Source organism: Ictidomys tridecemlineatus, chromosome 3, assembly GCF_052094955.1.
Source record: "Ictidomys tridecemlineatus isolate mIctTri1 chromosome 3, mIctTri1.hap1, whole genome shotgun sequence".
Lineage (NCBI taxonomy): Eukaryota > Metazoa > Chordata > Mammalia > Rodentia > Sciuridae > Ictidomys > Ictidomys tridecemlineatus.
The window spans coordinates 89,278,625-89,301,925 of record NC_135479.1 but is presented as its reverse complement, the minus strand read 5'-3'; the positions used below and the strand labels follow the sequence as shown (position 1 = coordinate 89,301,925).

The 23,301-nt window shown below is 39.3% G+C and overlaps 1 protein-coding gene across 2 annotated transcripts in view; it reads left to right on the top strand.

Moving 5' to 3' along the window:
* Positions 1 to 23,301, top strand: part of Slc9a9 (solute carrier family 9 member A9) — a 541,578-nt gene that overhangs the window by 339,129 nt on the left and 179,148 nt on the right. For both annotated transcript variants that reach the window (XM_078043469.1, XM_078043468.1), the window contains exon 12: positions 20,860 to 21,013. In XM_078043469.1, the coding sequence (XP_077899595.1) occupies positions 20,860 to 21,013 (154 nt within the window). The remainder of the gene's footprint in view (positions 1 to 20,859; positions 21,014 to 23,301) is intronic.

Here is a 23,301-nt window from a genome sequence, read left to right as displayed (position 1 = left end):
AAAGGATATTGGTCCATGGTTTTCTTATAGTGTCTTTGGCTTTGGTGTGGGACTAATTATGGCCTTTTAGAAAGAATTCAGTGTTTTCCCTTCTCCAATTTTTGTACAAGTTTTTTCAGGGTAAATATTAGTTCTTATTTTAAATATTTGGTACAAACCAGGTGCAGTGACATACAACCATAATCCCAGCAAATCAGGAGGCTGAGTCAGGAGGATTGCGGACTTGAGGCCAGCCTGGGCAACTTAATGAGACCCTGTCCCAAAATAATCATTTGATAAAGGACTGGGGATATAGCTCAATGGTAGAGCACCCCTGGGTTCACCCTCTGTACCAAAAATTAAATAAAAATTAAAAAATGAATGTTTGGTACAATTCACCCATGAAGCCATCAGGCCCAGAGTTTTTCTTTGTAAAAAGAAGTTTTATTACTGATTTATTCTTCTTAATAGTTGTAGGTCTATTTAGATTTTCTATTTCTTCATGCTTTGGTTTCAGTAATTTTTTTCCCTAGAAATTTATCCATTTCATTTGTTATCCAATTTGTTGGCCTAGAATTCTTTACAGAACTCTCTTCTAATTCTTCTATGGTTTTTCATGTTTCTAGAATGGGTAATAATGTTCCCATTTCCATTTCTTATTTTAGTAATCTGGATTTTCTTTATTTAGTTTCTTAGTACATCAAGCTATAAGTTTGTCAATATTGTTGACTTTTTCAAAGAACCGTCTTTTAGCTTCATTGGTTTTTCTCTATTATTTTTCTTTTTTTATTTCATTTATCTCTACTCCAATCTATTATTTCCTTTCTTCTGGTAGTTTTAGGATTAGTTTGTTCTTTTTATTTTTTCCAGTTTCTTAAATTATAAAGTTAGGCTATTAATTTGAAATATTTATTGCTTTTTAATATGTTTATAAGTATAAACTTCCCCCTTTACTCTATTTTTGCTAAGCCCCCAAAGTTTTGTTACATTGAATTTTTATTTTCATTAATTTCTTGGTATTTTCTAATTTGCCTTCTTACTTCATCTTTGACCCATTTGTTATTTAAAAGTGTAACATTAAATTTCTATGAATTCGTGAATTTTTTAGTTTTACTGCTATTATTGATTTCTAACTTCATCCCAATATGATTGGAAAAATGCTTCATATGATCTATATCTTTTTAAATATATTGAGTTTTAATTTGTGGTCTAACATATGGTTTATCCTGAAAAATGTTCTGCATGCTCTTGAGGAAAATATATATGCTGCTGTTTTTAGGTAGAGTACTCTGTCCATCTGCTGGATCTAGTAAGTTCAATGTGTTAAGCCCTCTCTTTCTTTATCGTCTGTCTGGCTGTCCTATTCATTATTGGGAGTAGGGTACTGCAGTCTCTGTTATTACGGTACTATATTTCCCCCTTCAATTCTTTCAGGCTTTGCTTTGTATATTTTATGGTCTGTCATTAGGTACATACATGCCTATGGTTGTTATTATCTTCTTGCATTGAACTTTTTTATTAATATGGGATGTCCTTCTTTGTCTCTTGTAAACTTGTTTGATTTAAAATATATTTTTATCTGATATTAGTATGACCACTACTTCTCTCTTCTGGTTACCATTTGCATAGAATATATTTTTCTGTACTTTCACTTTCAATAAAATAGTGTCTTTGGATCCAAAGTCTCCTGTAGACAGCCTAGAAGTGGATCATATTTTTTTATCCACTCTACCAATTTTGATTGGAAACCTTAGTATAGTTGCATTTAAAGTAATTACTGATAGGGAAGGACTTCTGTCATTTTTCTATATGTTTTTCAAATACCTCAGAACTTTTCCTACCTTGTTTTCCACATTATTTTCCTCTTTTTCATTTAGTTGATTTTTTTTTTACTACTACTACTTCCTTCCATTTTGTGTATATTCTATAGCTATTTTTCTTCATAGATACTATGGAGATTGCATTTAAAATTTCAAATTTATTACACTCTAATTTTGATTTATGCCAGCTACATCAATAACATAAAAATTCTGCCTCTTTACAACTCTATCACTGCCCTTTTTGGTTGTTGATATCATAAAAATGCACATTTTTACACTGTGTTCCTTAAAAATGTAAAACTAATAATTCTTTCACATGTATTAGTCTCTTAAATTTGTAGAAAATGTACAAATCAAAGTTACAAAAATACTAGCTTTTAGATTTACCATTGTTTTATAATGTATTTACCTCTTAAATCACATAAAGTCTGAAAAACAATGTTATAAACCATGTAATAATACTACCTTGTAAATTGTGTATGTGTTTATCCTTATTAATATCCTACTTCTAGACAGCCATGGTGGCACACACCTATAATCCCAGCTACTCAGGAAACTGAAGCAGGAGAATTACAAGTTTGAGGCCAGTCTCAGCAATTTAGCAAGACCCTGTCTCAAAATAAAAAAAAAAAAATAAAAAGGACTGGGGATGTGGTTCAATGGTAAAGCACTCCTTGGTTCAATTCCCCATACAAAAAAAAGTTAAATATGATGTGTTTTGGTGTGCCTCTCTTGGAGTTCATCTTACTTTAACTTCACAGACCTTCTTGGATGTTTATATTCGTGTCTTTCATCAGACATCAATGGGAAGTTTTCAGCAATTATTTCTTCATATATGCTCTCTGACCATATCTACTTGGTGGTAGTCTATAGGTTCCTTAGGCTCTGTTTAATTTTCTTCTATCTTTTTTTTCCTATTCCCCAGACTCAAAATTTTCCATGATTTCCTCTTCAAGTTTATTGGCTCTTTCTTCTGCCTGCCCCAATCAATATTTGATTCCCTCTAGCTAATTTTTCTTTTAATTATTGCACTTTTCAGCTCCAGAGTCACATTTTGATTTCTTTCCAGTTTTTTTTAATCTCCCTGCTGATATTTATATCTTGTTTAAATATCAATTTATGGATTTTCTCCACACATTCCATTACTTTAGCATCTTTAAGACAGTTGTTTTATAGTTGTTGTTCAGTATATCTGCCACCAACTTTTTTTTTTTCAGGGGATAATTTCTTAAATCACATAAAGCATGTTAAGGTATGAACTTAATGCCTTCTTGGGTCTTCGTGAGTCTGTGACTTTTCCATGACTTTTTAATTTTTTCTCTGTATGCAATTATTTTTTAATGTTATGATCTTTAATGTCTGGCTTCCAAGATGGGGAAAAGTGCAAAACAAACATATGAGGAATAAAAATAGCACTGGCCTTTAAATCTCCTGGAAGCCACTTCAACTAGTGAGCCAGGGGCCAGCAACAATGGGGGAGGTCCAACAACAACAGCCGCTCACCTCTTTGTCAACAACTCAGTGATCAGAACCAGCACCAGTGATCAGAGCATAAATTCCTGATACCTGCAGGACTGTGTTCTTTTTGCCATCCTTGACTCCTGCAGGGTGTTTGCAAGCAGCTTCAGGAATACATATGCCCCTGTGATGGGCAGCTGCCACTGAGCTAAGAGTAGAATCTGAACAAACCCTAACCACAATTTACTGTCCAAGCCTTCTGCTGAAGTTGCAAACCTTAAATAGATACCAGAGTTCCAAGAGTTACAAAAGCAATTCTACCAGCATAACTGTTGTCTAGGCAGGGAGACAGATTCCTGGCACTTCCTAGTCTACCAATCTTCCCAGAATTACTATTGGTCCCTTTTTGAAGAGTAAAGAGAGAGAGAGAAAGAGAGAGAGAGACATGAAGAGATTGGATACCTTGCTTACAATAGCTTAACCAATTAGACATGAAATTGTAAATTGAGCCCAGTCTTCCTGGCTTCAAATTTAGGACCTTTTCATCTACATGATACTACCTAAGATTTACCCTCAAAGTCATGAGAACAAAAGTTAAATTAAAACCATGTCCTTCCTAGCCCAAGCCAACCCCAGCATGTCTAACATGTCCCTCATGCAAACTTGACCTCCATGTAGTCCATAACAAACTGAACACATGGTTAACTCGCCTCCCAGCCTTAGGCTGAGGGTCCCACTGACCCCATCAGAACTATCAGGTGAGTTCCCCACATTCAGGGTGGTATTTTTCTTCAAAAGGGAATGCTGCAGACTCAGCTTGATTTTCTGCATGAATTCTGACAGCTGTACCTCACCCAGGACCTACACTGCACTTTAGAGAACACATGAAACCCTGTCTTATCCGATAACTAGTAAATTAAGTAAATTTCCAGGAAACAAAGAATTTAAAGGGTCAGTTTAAGATAGCTTAAGCCAGAGGTGGTGTCAACAAAGCAGATCAAACAATACACTGTTCAGCCTTTTCTGTGCATGTGAGCGTAATACCAGCTGACACCTTAAAGGATATTTACTTCAAAATATAGTCTAATGTTAATCATGCTTAGAGTGTGTTTGGTGACCCGGTAAGAGATAGAGACAGTCAAATGAGAACCTCAACTTTCTGTCTTACTCGATGACACCTGCCATTTGATAAGTCCTTTTCCATTATCTTCACTCTCCCTTTTTGCATGCCTTTCTGACACTGGGCAGGAGACAAGCGCTGTGAAGCGGAGGTAGATCACTTGGGAGCTTAATGAACTTAAGCTTCTGTTTGCATCACCTTTCCATGATCCTGGGACAGGTCCTGGTGTTCTAAAGAGCATGCTCACATTTTTATATTCTCTTTTCCCAAAAAGGGCCATGAAATGGGTAAGCATCAGGCCCCATAAAACCTGAGCTGGATTTGCCACCAAATCTAAATGCCTCTGGAGAAGGAATCCAATTGTTTCTTACTCACCTCTGGGTATACAGAGGGCCTTTGTCGAGTTTTGAAACAAGGGCTTGCTGTGTAGGCAACTGCTGTGCAGTGATGTTTTCAAGTAAAGATCACATTGTTCATGGAGGACCCGCAGCCTCTGCCACCCTCTGTCCCCACCTCTGCCTTCCTCTCCAGACCCAACCAGACTGAATGAAGCAGCTGTCAGGGCCGAGATTGAATTTCCCACCTGGCATACCCCCCACCCCATTTATTTTGTTTAGCCTAGTAATCTATGCATGGGAAGCCTTGGAACATTAAACCATGAATGGGTCCCCACCCAAGAAGTCTGTCCTTCTGTCTTGAAAAAATTTTAATAATGCAGGTTCTGTTCTTGCTAACCTAGATGCAGTTCAGAGTCAATCAGGGAAGTTTACCCCGAGACACTTTTAAGACCTTCTTTAAATTCAAGGCCAGGAGGCTGTAACTGCTGTGGTGTATCCTGTGACACCAGCACAAAGGGCTTAAGAGAAGTGCTAAGCTCCCCTGAAACTGTTCCGGCTGCTCTCCAGCACAGTCCTAGTTAATGCTAGCAGTGAGCAGCCCCCGCCCCAGCTCCCAGTTCCCTTGAAACCAAAGAGGCAGAGCTCTGTGGTTTAAATTAACGGAGGAGATGTGCTTCACACAAATTAGCTTCCCTATTGATGTGGCGCATATTACAAAGATCAGTCCTCTTGTTTTAATTCAAACCCATGTGCTGCAATTTTTATTTAATTTAAAACTAAATAAGAGCCAGGAGTTGCTAGAAGGAGGGGAAATGCCAAGCCTAATTGAGTCCTGGCAGCACTCCTGAAACCATGTGACCTGGGAACTGTGGAATAGCAGGCTAGGAAGAGACCATGCAGGGCTGCTCTGCTCTTCAGTCCAGGAGGGAGGCTAAGGAGCCACCTGGGCAGGTGTAGGAGCTAGAAGAAATGTCAAAGAACACTGCTGCCTGAACTCATCCATTTCTGCTGCACTTTAAAGAAGACATGAAACCCTGTCTTATCCGATAACTAGGAAAATGTGAGCACAGTACACGGATTTATATGGAACCTCACCCATAAGCTCACATAGCCATAGAAACAAGAGCACCACATTTTGCCAGTCTTTGTTGCTAATATTCATAATTTATTCTATTGTCCACACGCTCTCATGAACACTCAAATAGATTAAGAGAAAGACCTGGAAGAAAATTTTTCCACTTTAGCATTAATTGTCTCCTCTCTCAATTGTGACAAGTTGGCCAGTTCTATTCAAGTTCTGTGGAACATTATGTTCTTCAGCTCATGGAATGCCAGAGTTCTCTGGAAGGATGGCTTAAGAACCACTGCCAAGGTGGAGACCATCTTTCGCTGAGTCATTTTGGTGAGACACCCATCGAGCCATAATCAGAATCCAACTGGAGACTTTGTCCCCAACGTGTCTTGATCTGACATCAGTGACAACCAGGAAAAAAAAATACAAATAAAAATGAGGAGAAAGAAAAATGAAAGTGAAGAATGAAGATGGGCATTGTTTTCAGCAGTGACTAGAAACAAGAACCTGTGTCCAGGATTTACCCCAGGCAACTGGCACCCCATTAACCCAAGAGGACTATCCCATAACTATTACTGGACATGGAAAAGGGGCACTTCCATGCCCTCTTGATTCTGGATACCCAAAAGTGAGGCCCTCAGATCAGCAGCTCTGGCTGAACCCTTGGGAGCTCATTAGAAATACTGAATTCAATTCTGCTTCGTAACAAGATCCCCTGGTAATTCAAGGGCATGTGAAAGTTGGAGAAGAATGTCTCAGAACATAATCACAATGCATGACTTCTGTTCTGAGCCTGTCTCTTCAATCCCTCTCTCCCACCCGGCTGTTCTGCCCCAGACCCTCCTAGATGCCAATCTTGCCTCTTGTTCTTCCCTTCACCATCTGGTCAGCATAGCACCGTTTATCCAGTTATTGGATTTCTTCCAGTTCCTCCAGCTTGCTGAGAGGTCTTTCCCTCTTTATACAAGGCTGTCCCTCTGCCTGAGACCCTGGCCTCAGTCACCCATCTTCACTCTCTGAGTCAGTAATTCCTTGTATCCTTCAGGTCTCAGCTTAGACCTCCCTTCCTACTAGAGGCTTTGTAACTCCTCAAGTCTGAGCTGATGTCCCCCTTCTCTGGCACCCATTACTTCTCCCCTCCTGGTAGACATTATGCTCTGCCATTATCTCCAGTTTGCCTGGCTATATCCCTTTAGGCTGGGAGCTTTGTAAGGACAAAATGTCTCAGTCCCCAGTTCACAAGTTGAAACTGAAAAGCCTTCTGCAAATATTTGGTGGTTAATAGGTAAATGAATAAATGGCCTACAACATTGACTAACCAATCAGAATTGCACTTTTAACTCATATTGCCACTTAAGATCCATCCATTCCTATTTTATTAGCCCTGGGAACTTCCCGTTCCAGAACTGCCCCTAGGAACAGTTCTAAGACCAGACTTACCCGTTCACACAGGTGGGAGATAAGCAACTTTTAACTTTAAAACAAGAGATCAACAAATAAAACCTACTCACATCTGGCTCAAAACTCTTCCCTGAAAACGAGTTGATGACAGGAAACATTGGTAACACATCCTTAAAAGTAACATGTGGATTTGAGAATATTTTTTCAGATCTTTGCTTGCTCTGGGTTGGGGGATTGTATTTTCCTATTAAAAAATCTCAAATGATTTGAATCAAGAATCAGACTAAACCATTGCTAGGTCCAGGCATATTTCTTCAAATGCATATTGCAAAGATTATGTGAGAATCTGAGCCCAAGAAATGGATTCTCCCCCTCTTTTCCCCTTGATCCTGATTCCAGAAAAAGATCACCCATGTGATGCCATATTAAGGTCCAGAATATATTGCTCAAGCCTCTGTCTTGGCAGCTTTTTTGCCCAGATTTTGGTGTTCTCTCACCCTCCCAAGCTACACCTCCTACCTGCCCTTGACGTGTTGGTGTGCTTAACTGGGCCACTATGTCTTTCTTACTAGGAAGATTACTGGGCCTGCCAGTACTAGGCCACTAACCAATTCATGGGGCACAGAGTTGGAACGTTTTTCCAGTAGAGAATATAAACCTCCACCACGCCCCCATCTCTCTCGGGTGCCAACCACCCAGCTTGGAGCAGGCATCAGTGATCAGGAACTGAAATAGGCCTTTTGAGGTGTTTAAATGAAGCAGGGTTAATCAGCTTATGCAGGAAATGAGCCACAAAAATGTTTTAACAAGTGTCTCAAGAAGTCACGACGGAAAGCCACGCTCAGTGGCACATGCCTGTAATCCTAGCAGCTTAGGAGGCTGAGGCAGGAGGATGGAGTGTTCAAAGCCAGTCTCAGCAAAAGTGAGGTGCTAAGCAACTCAGTGAGACCCTGTCTCTAAATAAAGTACAAAATAGGGCTGGGGATGTGGCTTAGTGGTCGAGTGCCCCTGAGTTCAATCCCCAGCAGCCCACATCCCCCACAAAAAAAGAAATCATGGAAAAGTCCTCTTGGATTAGGGATCAGCAGGGGCAGCAGTGCCGCGACAAAGCAGACAAGCCCAGCAGGCCCATGTGAACCACAGCTCCCATTAGGTCCTCAGAGCTGCAAATGCTGAGAAGTGGTTATATGATGATGATGAATTAAGAACATCTGAGAAATAACTTAGAACTGGGGCCAGCTCCCTGCCATTGTTTTTTTCCCATTACTAAATCAAAACATTATCATTCTTCACTTAGCTCCAAAATAAATTCACAATAAGAATTACTTGCTCTTGCATTTTTACGCCACAAATTAGGTTTTGCCGTTTGACTCACCACACAATTTTTTTAAATGGAAACTCCTGTTTTGACAAAGTGCAAGAACTCAGGCTTTGAAGCAGGCTCAGCCCTTGGGATGAACCCCTTTCCAAACCACAGAGATCATCGTATTCACCTTAGACAGCACTGAAAACCAAACTAGATAATATAGAGAATGGCCACACAGGTGACAAGACAGCTCCTAGTGCTTACAGAGATAGGGCTCAGATCAACTCACAGAAAAACGTCCTCTGAGAGACTGAGGCCTTCGTTCCCAAGGAGATTGACTGGGACATCCCTGGGAAGGACACAGGCTGACGTGGAGGCAGGGGTGGTCCCTGTTTCTCTCTCCCCCTCCCTCTTGGAGAGACAGTTGTTGAGATTCTGCCTTTGATCCCAGCGGAGACTGATTCCCAGCATTGACACATGAACCCAAGTGTCCTAAATCAGAGTGTCAGTTGTTTGCAAAAAAAAAAAAAAAAAATACATTGTGTGTACCCTCCCCCGCATAGCAAGTGGACACGTGTAAAATGTCACAATATATTTTGACATTTATTGAGTGTGAGAAAGTGGCAAGACCTTGGAGGTGACCAGACCATCATGTGTTTTGCCAATGAGAACACGGCAGCTTCTGACACACTAGGTAACCCAAGGCTACGTTCCAGAATCTCCATTGCCACTCCCTCTGTTTCAGAAGGTCCCAGAAGGACACAGGAAAATAAACAATTTTATCACTTGATTCAGGAACTTTCCATGTATACTTAGATTTTTCAGGATGTCCAGAAAGGGTAAATAACTGATTGATAGTTATAACCAAATAATCTGCTTACTCAGGTAAACAAATGAACTACATAATTCTTTTTTTTTTCTTCCTGAATTTATTTACTAACTGCTTGCTTATTTCAACATGGAGTATGCAAAATCCTAGAAAACTATCAACATAAGCAAACCAACATCAAAAAATTAATCTATCTGTGCCAGGCATAAATCCCTGTAATTCTGTCCTCAGGTTCTATAGCTGGAGTTCAAAAGAAGGCAATAAGATTTCCTCAAATGAGTTATATGTGCAAAAGAGCAAAAAGCAGCTACACTTAAAAAGGCCTTGTGCTAAATATCCACAGTCCACTTGGGAACTTTCAGCATTCACTCAACATAGAGAGGAGATTCAAACGCTGGTCAACCAAGTCCTTCACAGACCAACCTAACCCCTGTGAGTGAGCAAGACCACAAGCCCCACCTCGCAACCTCCCACTGACTCTGCCAGGAAGTCTCTTCCCAAAGCGCCTTAAAAAAAAATCAAACTCTTACTAATAACCATGATTTTTTTTCTATTTGTTCTAATTAGTTATACATGACAGCAGAATGCATTTCAATTAATTGTACACAAATGGAGCACAACTTTTCATTTCTCATTGTACACAATGTAGAGTTGCACCACATGTGCAGTGATACATGCACCTAGGGTAATATGTCAATCTCATTCCACCATCTTTCCTACACCCATACCTTCTCCCTACCCCACCCTCCCCTTTGTCCAATCAAAGTTCCTCCATTCTCCCCACACATACACCCCCTCCCTCCCATTATGGACCCACATCCACTTATCAGAGAGAACATTTGGCCTTTGGTTTTTGGGTTTGGCTTGCTTCGCTTAGCATGATAGTCTCCAACTCCACCCATTTACCTGCAAATGCCATGATTTATAACCATGATCTTTGAGCTTTGTCATTGGTCAAATGTTCAGTGGGGAGTGAGACACGGTTTTTTCATTGCTAGCTATACCTTTCACTATGGAATTTTGGCCACACATTTCATCTTTCCCAGCCCCGATTTCCTCTGCTGATAAAAATCATTCTGTGGTTCTACAGACAGAGCACAGAAGAAAACCTCAGGACAGTCTAAGCTGCTGTGACACAAAGACTCCCAAGTTAGTGATGATAGTCATTCCTTTCTGGCTCATGTCACAGGCCAGGATTGATATTAACATGAAGGAGGCCTCTTCTCCAGATGGGACTCAGATATCATCAGGCTTCTTCCATCCTAGGACTTTTTAGCCCCCTTAGACAAGTGTTCTAGAGGTATTCCATGAACCAAGTGTGCCTTGGCAACTGGTGAGAAATGCACATGCTCAGGCCTGCCACAGACCCCCTGAATCAATTGGATGCTCCACCAGGGGCACCTGGGGATCTGAATTTGAGTAGGTCCTCTCAGTGATTTTGATGTGTCTAAAGTTTGGGAACCACTTCATGACTTCATGATTTATATCCAGCTGGTGGGAGGGAAAAGAGAGCCGGGGATAGGAACAATTGCTTCTTAGAACCCTGAGCCAGACGTGACACATATCTCTTCTGCTCTCAGTTCATTGATGAGAAGAATCCTATGGTAATATCTAGATGCAAGAGATGCTAGAAAATATAGTTAATGCAGTTATCACTATGAGCTCTCTATGAAGGTTTTAGTGGACAAAATAGCCATCTTTGCCAGAATAGCCCTGTGCAGTAGGAATATTGCTATCATTTATAACTCTACTCTTATGAAAAAAGCAACCCTAGATAACCTAGCAAATATTGATATTTGAGGCCAGATAATTCTTTACCTTGGGAGCTGACGCATACATTATATTATAGGATGTTTAGCAACATCTCTGGCCTTTACCCCTAGATAACAGTAACAACCTCATCTCTCTCTATTTCTAGACAATTCAAAGTCCTTCCAGACTGCCAAAGATTCCTTGTGGGGAAGAGGGGGTGCAAATCGCCCCAGATGAAAGACACTAGTCTAAATAGAAAACTAAAAGTTGACCTTGGGAACACAACCTGGCCATAAGTTAAGCATGGCTCACAGAATGTTAACTTTGTTTTGATCTTTATTAGCCTTTCTCTTGAAACCCTCTGTTGCAGATTTCCACTAGCAGTAAGGATTATTCCACAGTTTACTACCATATCCATCGTACCTACATGAAAAGAAACTTCCTAAGCCAGAGGCATCCATGCATGTTGACTTTGAGTTGCAACAGAGCTAATCCTATTTACAGTTACCCTTCCTGACTGCCCAGGGCTTCCAAAAGCAGGCTTCATTTTACACAAAAATATACTAAAGTTCTGTTTCAGTCTTTCTCAGTAGCCTTATGTTTAAATGATTCAAATTCAGGAAGAGAGATGAAGGAAAAAAAAAAGTTATGCTTGTCTCACACAGACTCAGTTTCCAGGAGAACTCATTTATTTTTGAATGCAGGTTTTGCCACCGAAAACAATCTGTTGGCTTCACTTCCATGTGATAAAATGACGTTGACTTGAAATGGGAACCATGTACCAAGGTTGCACTGCTCTGGAAAATGTATTTTGAAACCAGACTGACATTTTTGCTGAATGTAGTTACCCTTTGCAAGGTCATGAGACTAGCAAGTGTAAAAGCAATACATAATTCAATTTTAGACCCATACCAGGCTTTGATTTACCAGACTAATGATAAGTATGTGTTAAATCTTTGAAATCAACTCCCTCATAGCAGTCGAAATGAAAGGAAAAAAGGGATTACAATGGATTATATTCCAAATGAAAAGACAGGCAGCAAAATAACTCATCGAAAAGGCATTTCTTCTAAAGGACGAATCAGTTTCTCAGGGACATCTCTACATCCCTGTCCATCTCTGGCTTATTTCCTTCTGGGTTCCAGTTGTACTTTCAAATGCAAAAATGACCTTTCCTTCATCCATTCATGCATGCATTCATCGCAAGTTGGCTTAGGAGTGCTAACTCTGTGAGAGGCACCGTTCTGGAACTGTGGATGCCACCGAGGATGGGCAAACCAGGGATCTGCCCTCCCCAAGTTCATTTTCTAGGTGAATAATAAAGAAAAACAAACGTGATTGTTTCAGAGGGTGATAAGTTCCATGAAAGACAGACCAAAAAGACCTGGGTGAATCAGGTGGGGCACCTAGTCGGATGGTCAGGGCAGTCTTTCTGATCTGAGATGATAAGTGGCAATCAAGGGACAATCTAGGAGGAGTCTTGTGGGTGGAGGGAACAGCAAGTAGAAAGACATTGAAACAAGAACAAGCATGGCCTAAAATAAACTTCACCTTGCTACACTCTTCAAGGTCCAAACTGTCATCCCATATTCTCACTTTATAGCAAAGAGAGTCTACCATCTGAACTCACATCCACCCACCTCCTCAGCCTCTGCTTGTTAGATTAATGGGCATCTCAGATCAAAGATGGTGTCAGTACAGCCTTTAATCACCCAGCACCCAAATATGCTCTTCCCATAGCTTTCTCCAGTTCTTCAAGTTGCTCAGACCCTAAGTTCTTGAAGTCTTCTCCTCATAGCCCTCATCTGATCCAGCAGCAAGTAGTTACAACCTTCAGCATAGATCTAGCACCTACCTGAGGTGATAATGCATTCACTTCTCATCTGAGCTAAAGTGCCAGCCTCCTCCCTGGTGACCTACCTCCAGCCACCTAGAAATCTGTTTTCCATATCAGAGCTAGAGCTATTCTTTTAAGCATAGAACAGATCATATCACTATCTTGTATAAGACCTGCCTGAAGCTTGCCAACTTAAAATAAAACCCAACTCTGCACCGTGCAAAAGCCCAGCATGATCTGGCTCTATCACCTCTCTGACATTAACTCCTTACACTGGCCCCCCCCACCCTTGTCCCTTCATCCCACTGAGCCTCCTTGCTGCTGCTCAGATGTGACAGGCATAATCTTCCTGAGACCTTTGTGCCGACTATTCCTGAAGGTGAACAGATCCCCACCTGTCTTCTCCCTCTTTTAAGGTCTCTGCTCAAACATCAACTAACCATAGAGGCTTCCCTAGCCACCCTAACATCCCAGCCCTCACATCTGCACTCTCTCTATCCTCTTACCCTACTTTGTTTTCTTCATAGCCTCTCACATAACTCACCTGAAAGCATCTTTACTAATATCTTGCTAATAAACCCTGTCTGGGTCCTGAATGGATGCATGAATACATGAATAGTACTTTCTCCTATCTGGAGGGCCTGAAACCCCTGCAATTGTTTGATTTAAGAGCACTTACTGAGTTTCGTCTTCTGGATATTACAAGAGCTAGATACAGGAAATGTGGAAGGCAGATGTCATTCCAACATTCTAAGAAATTAAGAGTTGCAGAAAAGAACAGATCACATTAAATACAGATTCATCTCAAGCTATTAACGTAACAGTACAAGTGGCACAAGTGGGAGGTTGTATAGAATTTCTAAGAAAGAGAACAATGTGGACTCTAATATTCCAGGAAACTTCGTGGAGTGAGATGAGGTTAGAAAGGTGGTTCTGATGGTGAAGTTTGGAGAAGCCCCAAAGAAAGGCAGAATTCCAGAATGGAGGCAAGGGGCTGATAGTGGGGTCCTGGCTCAGAGGCAAGGACAACAGGTGTTCATGGGACGAGAGGATATTGCCTTGCTTATGGAGTCTCTCAACAGATAAGTTGATGGGGAAGGCGGGCTGAGGTTCTGGTTGGGAAGCTACTCATGGTTGCTGAGCTGAACCATGACCTCATGAAGCTAGGTTTTGAGAAAACCTTCCTGAGAGTCATGGGGTGGAAGGAGGAGAGAAGAGAAACTCTGGGGCCCAAACCAACGTGTCACAGGGGCACAGTCATGGCATGAAGTGATGGGCCTTGGGCCAACATGGCACAGTGGGATGTGGAGGCGCCCACCTGGGCTAGGATGCATGGGTTCTCTGCTGAATTGGACTCTCAAGAGTCAGGTGACTGGTCTAAATGACTGTGTATGTTCTTAAGTCCCATATGATTTTGATGGGCACTTCTCATTAAAGACCACAAGTCTAGCCTTAAAACCTTTGTATAGAAATGAGGTAACAGATACCAGAACTCTTGACTCTTCCCATAAGGCTTTAAGGGTCTCAATGTATAATAAAAAGGCAGACACTGGATGTGCAAAAACAATCACTCAACCATTACATTCAACTAGAAAGTATCAATCACTTCTCCATATATTATCTGGAATGTGGAAGAATCAGAAGATTCATCTGCTTGTTTATTCAGTGAATACTTATTGATGTGTCTGGGATTGCTCTAGATGTTGCAGGCAAAGAGACAAGAATGGATTGAAATGCTCTGTAAGTGCCCTAAGGACAAATATGGTTGTCCCACCAATACAAGGCAGTAAAATCCAGGCTTTGCAGATCAGCTATAATTAGGCAAAGTTTGAGAGACAGCTACAGAAGGAACTGGAGAGAACTTGGGTGAAAACAAACAACTCAAGTGTCGAGAACTGTATACACAGAGACTCTTACCACTCCATCCATTTCAGTGCCTTAAATGCTGCACATCTGTTGACAGGGTCTGATGAAGCAAAGCAATCTTACCTTTTTCTTCAGTCTGCACTTTCAAAACATCTCTTTTGCACCTCTCATATACCTTGTCACAGTTTACCTTTTAAGAGAGTCTTTTTTTTAGGACCCTGAGCTCAAGAATAGAGGATCCAACTTCCCTCATCATTTCCTTCCCTCTCTGTCTTGGACAGAGCTTAGCTCGTAGTGAACACTCAAAAAATGTTTACCATTTTGCCTTATTGTTTTGCACTTTAAATAAGGATACCCTAAGAGGTCTTTATATTCCTGAGATCTAAATATGTACACAGACAAACACACACATCTGTGACCCCCATCCATTCAGAACACATTTGCAAATTTTTAATTGATTAAAAGCTTCACTTTTGCTCTGTAAAGATAAACAGGAAGCTACAGCTCTCTGCAGCAGGGGTCCTTGCTAGAAAGCCTTCCTTGGTTCAATAGTCTTCTATTGTTATGAATAGAACCCGAACATAATTAACATAAGAATCCCTAGGAGGCCAATTTCAAATGCAACCACATTTAATTGTAGGTAATTCTTTTATTCCCCAAGATGATGCTAACTTTCCAACTGGGGATATGAAATATGTCAAAATGCCTGCAAAGTCAACCCATTTAAAATGAAGTGCTATAGTCTAGTAACTCCCAAAAGTATAGAATTATTTCCATCAGTTGGCCAAAAACAAAGAGGAAAGGAAAGGTAAGCCAAAGGGTCAAAGTACCCAGAGTACAAAATAAAACAAAGGTTTTGATGAGTTCTGAATTTCCCGTTCCCAAGCAAAATAGTATGTGTTCTTTGGAAATGTTTCCCTAAGAAGCACACCCTAAGTCAATATTAATTTTTCATTTCTTACTATGTTTCTGGTAGCCTAAGTAATTTGTTTCAATTCTAAAATTCTCTATGGCCCAAATCCATGGTGTTAAGAAGATAAGATCAGGTGCACCCAGCCTCCACACAGGAGGTAATCGATGCATATGTATTAGATGAAACAATATGTTTCATCTAATACATATTATGAATTTACATATTATGATTTTAATATGTAAGATATATGTAATAATATAGTATTATATATATGTACTAGAATATATAATATATATTACATATAATATATAACATATAATAATATATTAATAATATATAATATATAAATATACAATATGAATGGCTATTGATTTGACATTCGTCCAGGCTCCACATGTATAATGAGAAACATCATAAACGCATCCTCATAAAGGACGATTGGGACAGACGCAATAGTTTGTTCTAGCTGGACTTTGAAATTAGCTTCACTTTGTCCACGTGGCAGCCTTACGGTTCCCAAGCCCAAGCTTCCTGCATTGCCAGCCATCTCACATGTGGACATATTTTAAATGCCACATGTAACCAGGGCTATTGATGGATGATCTCTTCCCTGAGGCCATCATCTTTACATGTTTTTCAAGGTGGCCATCATATTCAGAAGTCATCTTGTCAACAGCTTGGAGTTTGGCCCTCCATTAGCAGTGTTTCTCAGCCTGCCACAAGGATATAGCTGTACTTGACAGTTTTTTCCCACAGAAATCTCTAAATTGTATGTCCCATAAATAGGGATTTTAATATGTAAGATATATGTAATAATATAGTATTATATATATATGTACTAGAATATACAATATATATTATATATAATATATAACATATAATAATATAATATATTAATAATATATAATATATAAATATACAATATGATATATAATGTTATATATTACATATTATAATTTGTGACATATAATATTATTATATGGGTGTGGTTATTATGTGATCCCCACTCTTTCTCTTCATTAAAGGCCTCTTAAGTTTTCAGAATTTCTGATGTATAGAAATTCTTTTATTAATATCTACTTCAAATAATATATATAATATATGTACATATATTATATATATATATATGTATTAGAAGTCAGATTAATAGATCTCTTTAAGTCTTTTATTTAAACCAAGAACTGCATGCATACAGATAATTTAGATTTAAGGGCATAGTTATGCTAGTTTAACATAATAATGATACATTATTAAACATACTTAGGAAGATTAACGATTCCTTATATGCCGCCCTTGATATTCAACATGAAAGAGTTTACAGTGAGCATGACATAGCAAGTTTAATTTGTATTCTATTTTTGTGTTCTTTTCTTTCTCACACAAAACCAGAAGTAAAAAAAATTCTCCAAATATTCATAGTAAGAAAGACAAACAGTGATGTCTCTTCACCTAATGCCTCTAGTATCAACCAACTTGGAGGTCAATGTTGCTTTCTGGGCATTTCTAGCAATATCAGCTTGAGGACTAGAGAAAATTAAAAGATCACCTTCTATCTCGAGGCCTGCTCTGTGATTGAATGCCGCTAGGAGCTTTACGTTGACCTATAAATTCTTTCTTTAGATACAGAAGTCTGTTGCAAAACTCTTCCTTGAGTCGTTATTCCCAAAGGACACCATTTGTATTTCCTGGAGAGAATATCATTAAAATAGCTCCCACTTTTAAGGGCTACCAATCTTCCAGTCTGCCTGTCCCCAGCTGGGTGTGGCTATGGGATCCCCAGTGATGGGGACACTCTTCCTCTTCATTACAGGCCTCTTAAGTGTTCAGAATTTCTGATGTATAGAAACTCTTTTATTAATATCTACTTCAAATGTTATCTTCCTTATCTTCAGGCCATTTCCTTGTCTACACAGAGATTTAGAATAATTTCCCTCCTCCATTACACTTTGTTCCTGGAAGGTATTTTATAATCGGAATGTGCGCTCCTCTCTCTTTCTGACGCTTCCTTGTTTCAGGCAAAATGTATTAAATCTCTCTTGTCTAATCCTCCAGATCTCGTTATGCCACTTGGCTCTTATATGTTCTCAGTGTAGAGATAAAAAGGAGCATTGTACTCTAGGTTGGGAACATGGAATAAGAGCCAGGATGGTTATAGTTTTCTTCATCCTCCCCCATATCTGGTTTATAAAATTGAGAAAAGATTTGGAAACTTGAAAGCCATGTGCTACAGTAAATATTATAAAAAGCAGATCATTGAAATTTTATGTTTCTGATTTAAAAAAAAATCACTAATCTTTGACTTATGTCACTATCATTACAAACCTTTATTTCTCCTGTTACACAACATAGGAACAAGAAAAGGTCTTGCAAGTCCTGGTTTCTCAAGAGGGACCTTCTACTTTATCTTTTTTCTTTCCTACCTGTTTTTTTTTTTATTGTTGTTTGTTTGTTTTTGGTTTTGGTTTTTGTTTTCTGTACCAGGTATTGAACCTGGGCACTTACCCACTGAACCATATCCCCATATTTTATTTTGAGACAGGGTTTCACTGAGTTGCTTAGGTTCTCTCAAAGTTGCTAAAGCTGGCTTTGAACGCACAATCCTCCTACCTCAGCCTCCCGAGCCACTGGGATTACAGACATGTACCACTGAGCATGGCTCCTACCTGTGTTTTTATTACTCTTCACCAAAGTCTACATTTCTATTTTTATTAATCTCATCACACTTGGAAGTTGTAGCATTTACTATTTAATTTACTTATTTAATAAATGTATTAAATAGTAAATGTATTTAATATGGATTCAAAAAGAAAACCTCTATCAGTACAGTGTTATTAAAGAAGAAAAGGTAAAATAAGAAAAAAGCAGATTTTAATAGATTAGCAAGGGTCACAGAGATTGTAAAAATATATATTCAGTCTGGAATATTTTTTAAATGTCTTTAAACTAATTACTAATTTTAAGTCCATAAGTTTAGTTTTTCTTATTTTCTCATACATATTTTCACAGTAATTGTTCCTAGGAAGGTTTTTTTGTAGATTTGCAAGAGTAATCAAAGTTTTTGTAGAAAGACATAATAATTGGAATAATTAAAACAATTTTGGAAAAAAAGAACATGTAAGAAGAATCACTCTACCCAATATTAAGGTTTACTCTCTATATATAATAATCAAGACAGTTTGCTATTAGAAAAATAGATATATAGCTCAATGGAACAAACTACAGAACTCAGAAACAGAGTCACATAAATATACCTAACTATGTTTTTACAAAACCTAACTCAATGGGACAAGTAAGCATCCATAGGAGAAAAAAATGAGCTTCAATATAAATCTCTCACTTCATAAACATGCTAGAGCAAAATGATCATGGACTTAAATGTAACACTATAAAACTTTTAGGAAAAAAAAAAAACTCTTTGAGATCTAGGGCTTAGGCTGGATTCTTAGACTTGACTTCCAAAAACACAATTCATAAAAGGAAAACTCAACAAATTAGATTTCATCAAAGTTAAAAAAATTTTACTCTGAAAAAGACTCTTCAGAAGATGAAAAGACAAGCTACAGAGTGCAAGGAAATATTTCCAAACCATATATCCCACAAAGGATTATTATCTATAATACAGAAAGAATTCTTGCCAGGTGTGGTGGCTTATGCCTGTAATCTCAGCAGCTTGGGAAGCTGAGGCAGGGGGTTCTCAAGTTCAAGTCCAGCCTTAGCAACTTAGCAAGACCCTAAGGAACTAAGTGAGACCCTGTCTCAAAATACAACATAAAAAAAGAGGAATCTGGGGGATGTGACTCAGTGGTTGAGGCCCCCTGGCTTCAATCCCTTGTACCAAAAAAAAAAAAAAATTTAAGCTCTCAAAACTCAGCAATAAAAAAAATCCAACAATTAATTTAATTATCCCAATTTTAAAAGGTAAAGACAATATGAAAGGCTATTTTATAAGGGGAGGGGGGAGGGATAACAAATTATCACCTTAAAAACGGTTCAATTCCTTTAGCCGTTAGGAAAATAGAAATTAAAACCACAATAAATTATCATTCCTACCTATCAGAATGTTTAAAAAATAAGGACACCCCCAAGCCCGACAAGAATACAGAAAAATTGGACGATTTTAATATTGCTGATGGGAATGCAAAATGGCAGAGGTTCTCTGGGAAAAAAACTTGGATAATCTCTTTAAAAACTAAACATGCAAATCTCATTCAAAACTCAGTCGTTGCACTCCTGGGCATTTATCTCAGAAAAATGAAAATTTATGTTCACAGAAAAAACTATGTGCCAATCTTAGAAGCCTTCTTAATAATAGCCATCAACTAGAAACAGTCTAAATGTCCTTTAATAGGTGAGTGGTCAAATAAACCATGAAACATCCTACCCAGGTGATACCACTCAATTATACAAAGGAACAGAGTACTGAGACATACAGCAACGTGGAGACCCAGGGAATTATGCTGGGGGTGGGTGAAAGGCAATTCCAAAATGGTATAGACTGCATGCTTCTATTTACATAACAACCCTAAGATGACAAATAACAAAAACATAGGGACCCAGAGCAGATGGCTTGCTGCCAGTTGTTGAGGATACATGAGGGAAGAAAGGTCATAAAAGTCCAGCAGGAAAGATCATGGGGGTGATAGAAATGTTCTGTATCTTGACTGTTTAGATGTCAATATTCTGGTTGAGATATGGTGCAATAATTTTGTAAGATGCTATCAATAGGGAAAGAGAAGAAAGTGCACTTAGGAACGCTCTGGGTTTTTTTGGGGGGGGGATTGTTTTTGTTTTGTTTTGTGGTACTGGGGATTAAACTCAAGTCCACTTATACACTGAGCCACATCCCTAGCCCTTTTATATATTTTATTTAGAGACAGGGTCTCACTGAGTTGCTTAGGGCCTCCCTAAATTGCTGAGGCTGACTTTGAACTCATGATCCTCCTGTCTCAGCCTCCCAAGCCACTGGGATTACAAGTGTGCACCACAGCACCCAGCTTGGTGTTATTTCTTAAAACTCCATATGCATCTAGAATTACCTCCAGATAAAGCATTTGGCTAAAAAAAAAAAAAAAAAAGTAATTGTGTTAGTAAATTGTAAAGATAAAAGCAATTGAAAAGAAAATGAAGCGTGCAAGGTGCTTATTTTTTCTTTGGGGTTTTCCTGATAGGTTTGCGAGGAGCGATCGCATTTGCTTTAGCTATTAGGAACACGGAATCTCAGCCCAAACAGATGATGTTCACCACCACGCTGCTCCTGGTGTTCTTCACTGTCTGGGTGTTTGGAGGAGGAACGACGCCCATGCTGACCTGGCTTCAGATCAGGTAAGTGGTACTGTTAGCCAAGGAGGCCACCCTGCCCCATGGCCGTGCTATTCAGTTTCTGGTCCTGCAGAATGATGGTCAGTGGTAGATCTGGATCTCTCCCTTGAGTCAAGTTGACCTTCACTCTCAAGGTGAACCAGTGTGACCTAGCACCAACCAAACTGACTTTTCCAAGAGTGCTAGAAATCCTAGAATGGTGTCTACTTACAACGTGTTCCTAGGCATGGGTTTATTCGTCTACTAGTTCTTCCACTCCACAGTATTAGAGTGCAATGTGATATGTGATGGAATTTCCAAAGAGAAAGTAAGATATGGGTCTTGTCTTCCAGATAGTCTAGTAGGATTATTACAGAAAAATCAGTGATACCAAGGAGAAAATGAACTTGTTTTCATTCCTCACAGCACTTAAGATAGAAATAGGGACATGGGAACCCTTGAATATATTTGGTTGTTGAGCCAAAGGGGTGCTACAGACAGAAGCCAGATACTTTCTCACAGGAAAAAGAGGTGAAGTTTGCAGTCAGGAATCAGGCAGTAGTCATTGGCTGGAAGCTGATTTCTAGAAACCTGAAGCATACAGGTGGCAGACACATAGACAAAAACGAATAGCTGGAACAATGGGCAAAACTATTAGAAGATGTTCATGTCTTTATGTAAATGTTTCTGAGACCTGGGTCCTCATTTTCATTCCCTAGAAGGTAAAGTAGTGTAGGCAAATCACATGTAATTTCTCTAATCCCTACATCTTGAATGTCATTCAGTCCCTCCCTGGATTCCATCCATTCTCTAAGGCACATTCCTGTCTACCACATCTGACAGGAAAAGGTCCATCTAACTGGAAAAGGACTTTCAAGAAGATTCTTACAGATGAGTCCTCTCTTATAGTTGCCTGACATATCATAGGATTGAGTAAGTAATTGATGAAAAAATTAGAAGAGTATAATCACAAACATAAATGCTGTTTTTAAGCATTTACTGATAAACTTTTCTATCCACTTGACAAAGAGAAAGCAGAAGCAGGACTCACACGTTGAGAGGAAGAAAGCTTGTGCTTAAATCAGGCCAAGTAGCTATGCATTAAACCAAATTCAAGGGGGAAAAAAGACCTCTCAAAGTACTGTGAATATTGCTAAACACATAAAAGGGCTTTGACTAAAGGTGAATAGAGAGTGTTTTGAAAGGCTTGTTGAATTATTTTCTAGTCATATAAATGTGGTCTGCAATTCCTTTCACAGTGGTGGTTACCTGTGGGCGCCTATGGATGAGTACACATATTACATTAAACTCTACAGCCCTGGATCCCCTGGAAATTGTTACTTAGATAGTGGTTGAGCTGGGTTTCTTGGAAATAAATTCAGGAGGCTGGATCCATGCATGGAAAATGAGGGTGTGGAAAGCAAAGGATAAAGGATGCCAGTGCCCACAAGATAAAAGTCTTATCCATTGGGTAAATCTAGAATGTCTAGAACACAAGGTAGCAATGGCAAGGTTTTCTTAAAGTATTCAAATGCAACTTGCTTTCTGTTGTTTCTGTCTTTACCCTATAGAATTTGCAAATCAGTCATGTGTTTTATCCTAAAGTGTGTACCTGATTCTTCTCTATACCTTCCAAAGACCCCAGTGGAGATTTCCAATAGGTGTTGTAACTTACATGGTCTCTTGGGCCTGGTTCCACAGGGAAAGGGAAATATAAAAAGGGCCTTCAAGATGTCAAGACCGCTATCCAGATTATAAGACAGATTCTGATAAAGGATAGTGATGTAACTGGAGGTCAACCTAGGCCAGTATTATTTGGGCTTGGTGGAGATACAGCATGGGATTACAGGTCATGGACATGCCCCAGTGGGAATTGGTTCCCAAAGACTTGATTAATTTGACCCCCATCCAGGAAGGGAGAAGGGTAATGGTGGGACTGGATGTATTAGGGAAAGAAGTCAATAGGGCTCCAGTCTAGTGGACAAGATGGTAATCTCAGCTGAGAAATAGAGTGTAAATCTGAAATCAGGGCATAAACCCAGTCAGAAAGGCCAGAGACCCATCTACCAGGACGTTAAAGAGAGAAAACTAAAGTTCATTGATACAGAGAAACCCTGGAAGTCAATTCAGGCAGATAGGACACAAAGCAGCAAGAGTAGGGCCAGTGGCTTCTCAAACTTGGGTGAGCACAAGAAGCACCTAGAGGGCTCATTAAAACTCACATTGCTGGCCCCTACTCAAGTTTCTGATCCCCTAGATCTAAGTCAAGGTTTGAGAATTTGCATTTCTACCACAGTCCAGGAAATGCTAGT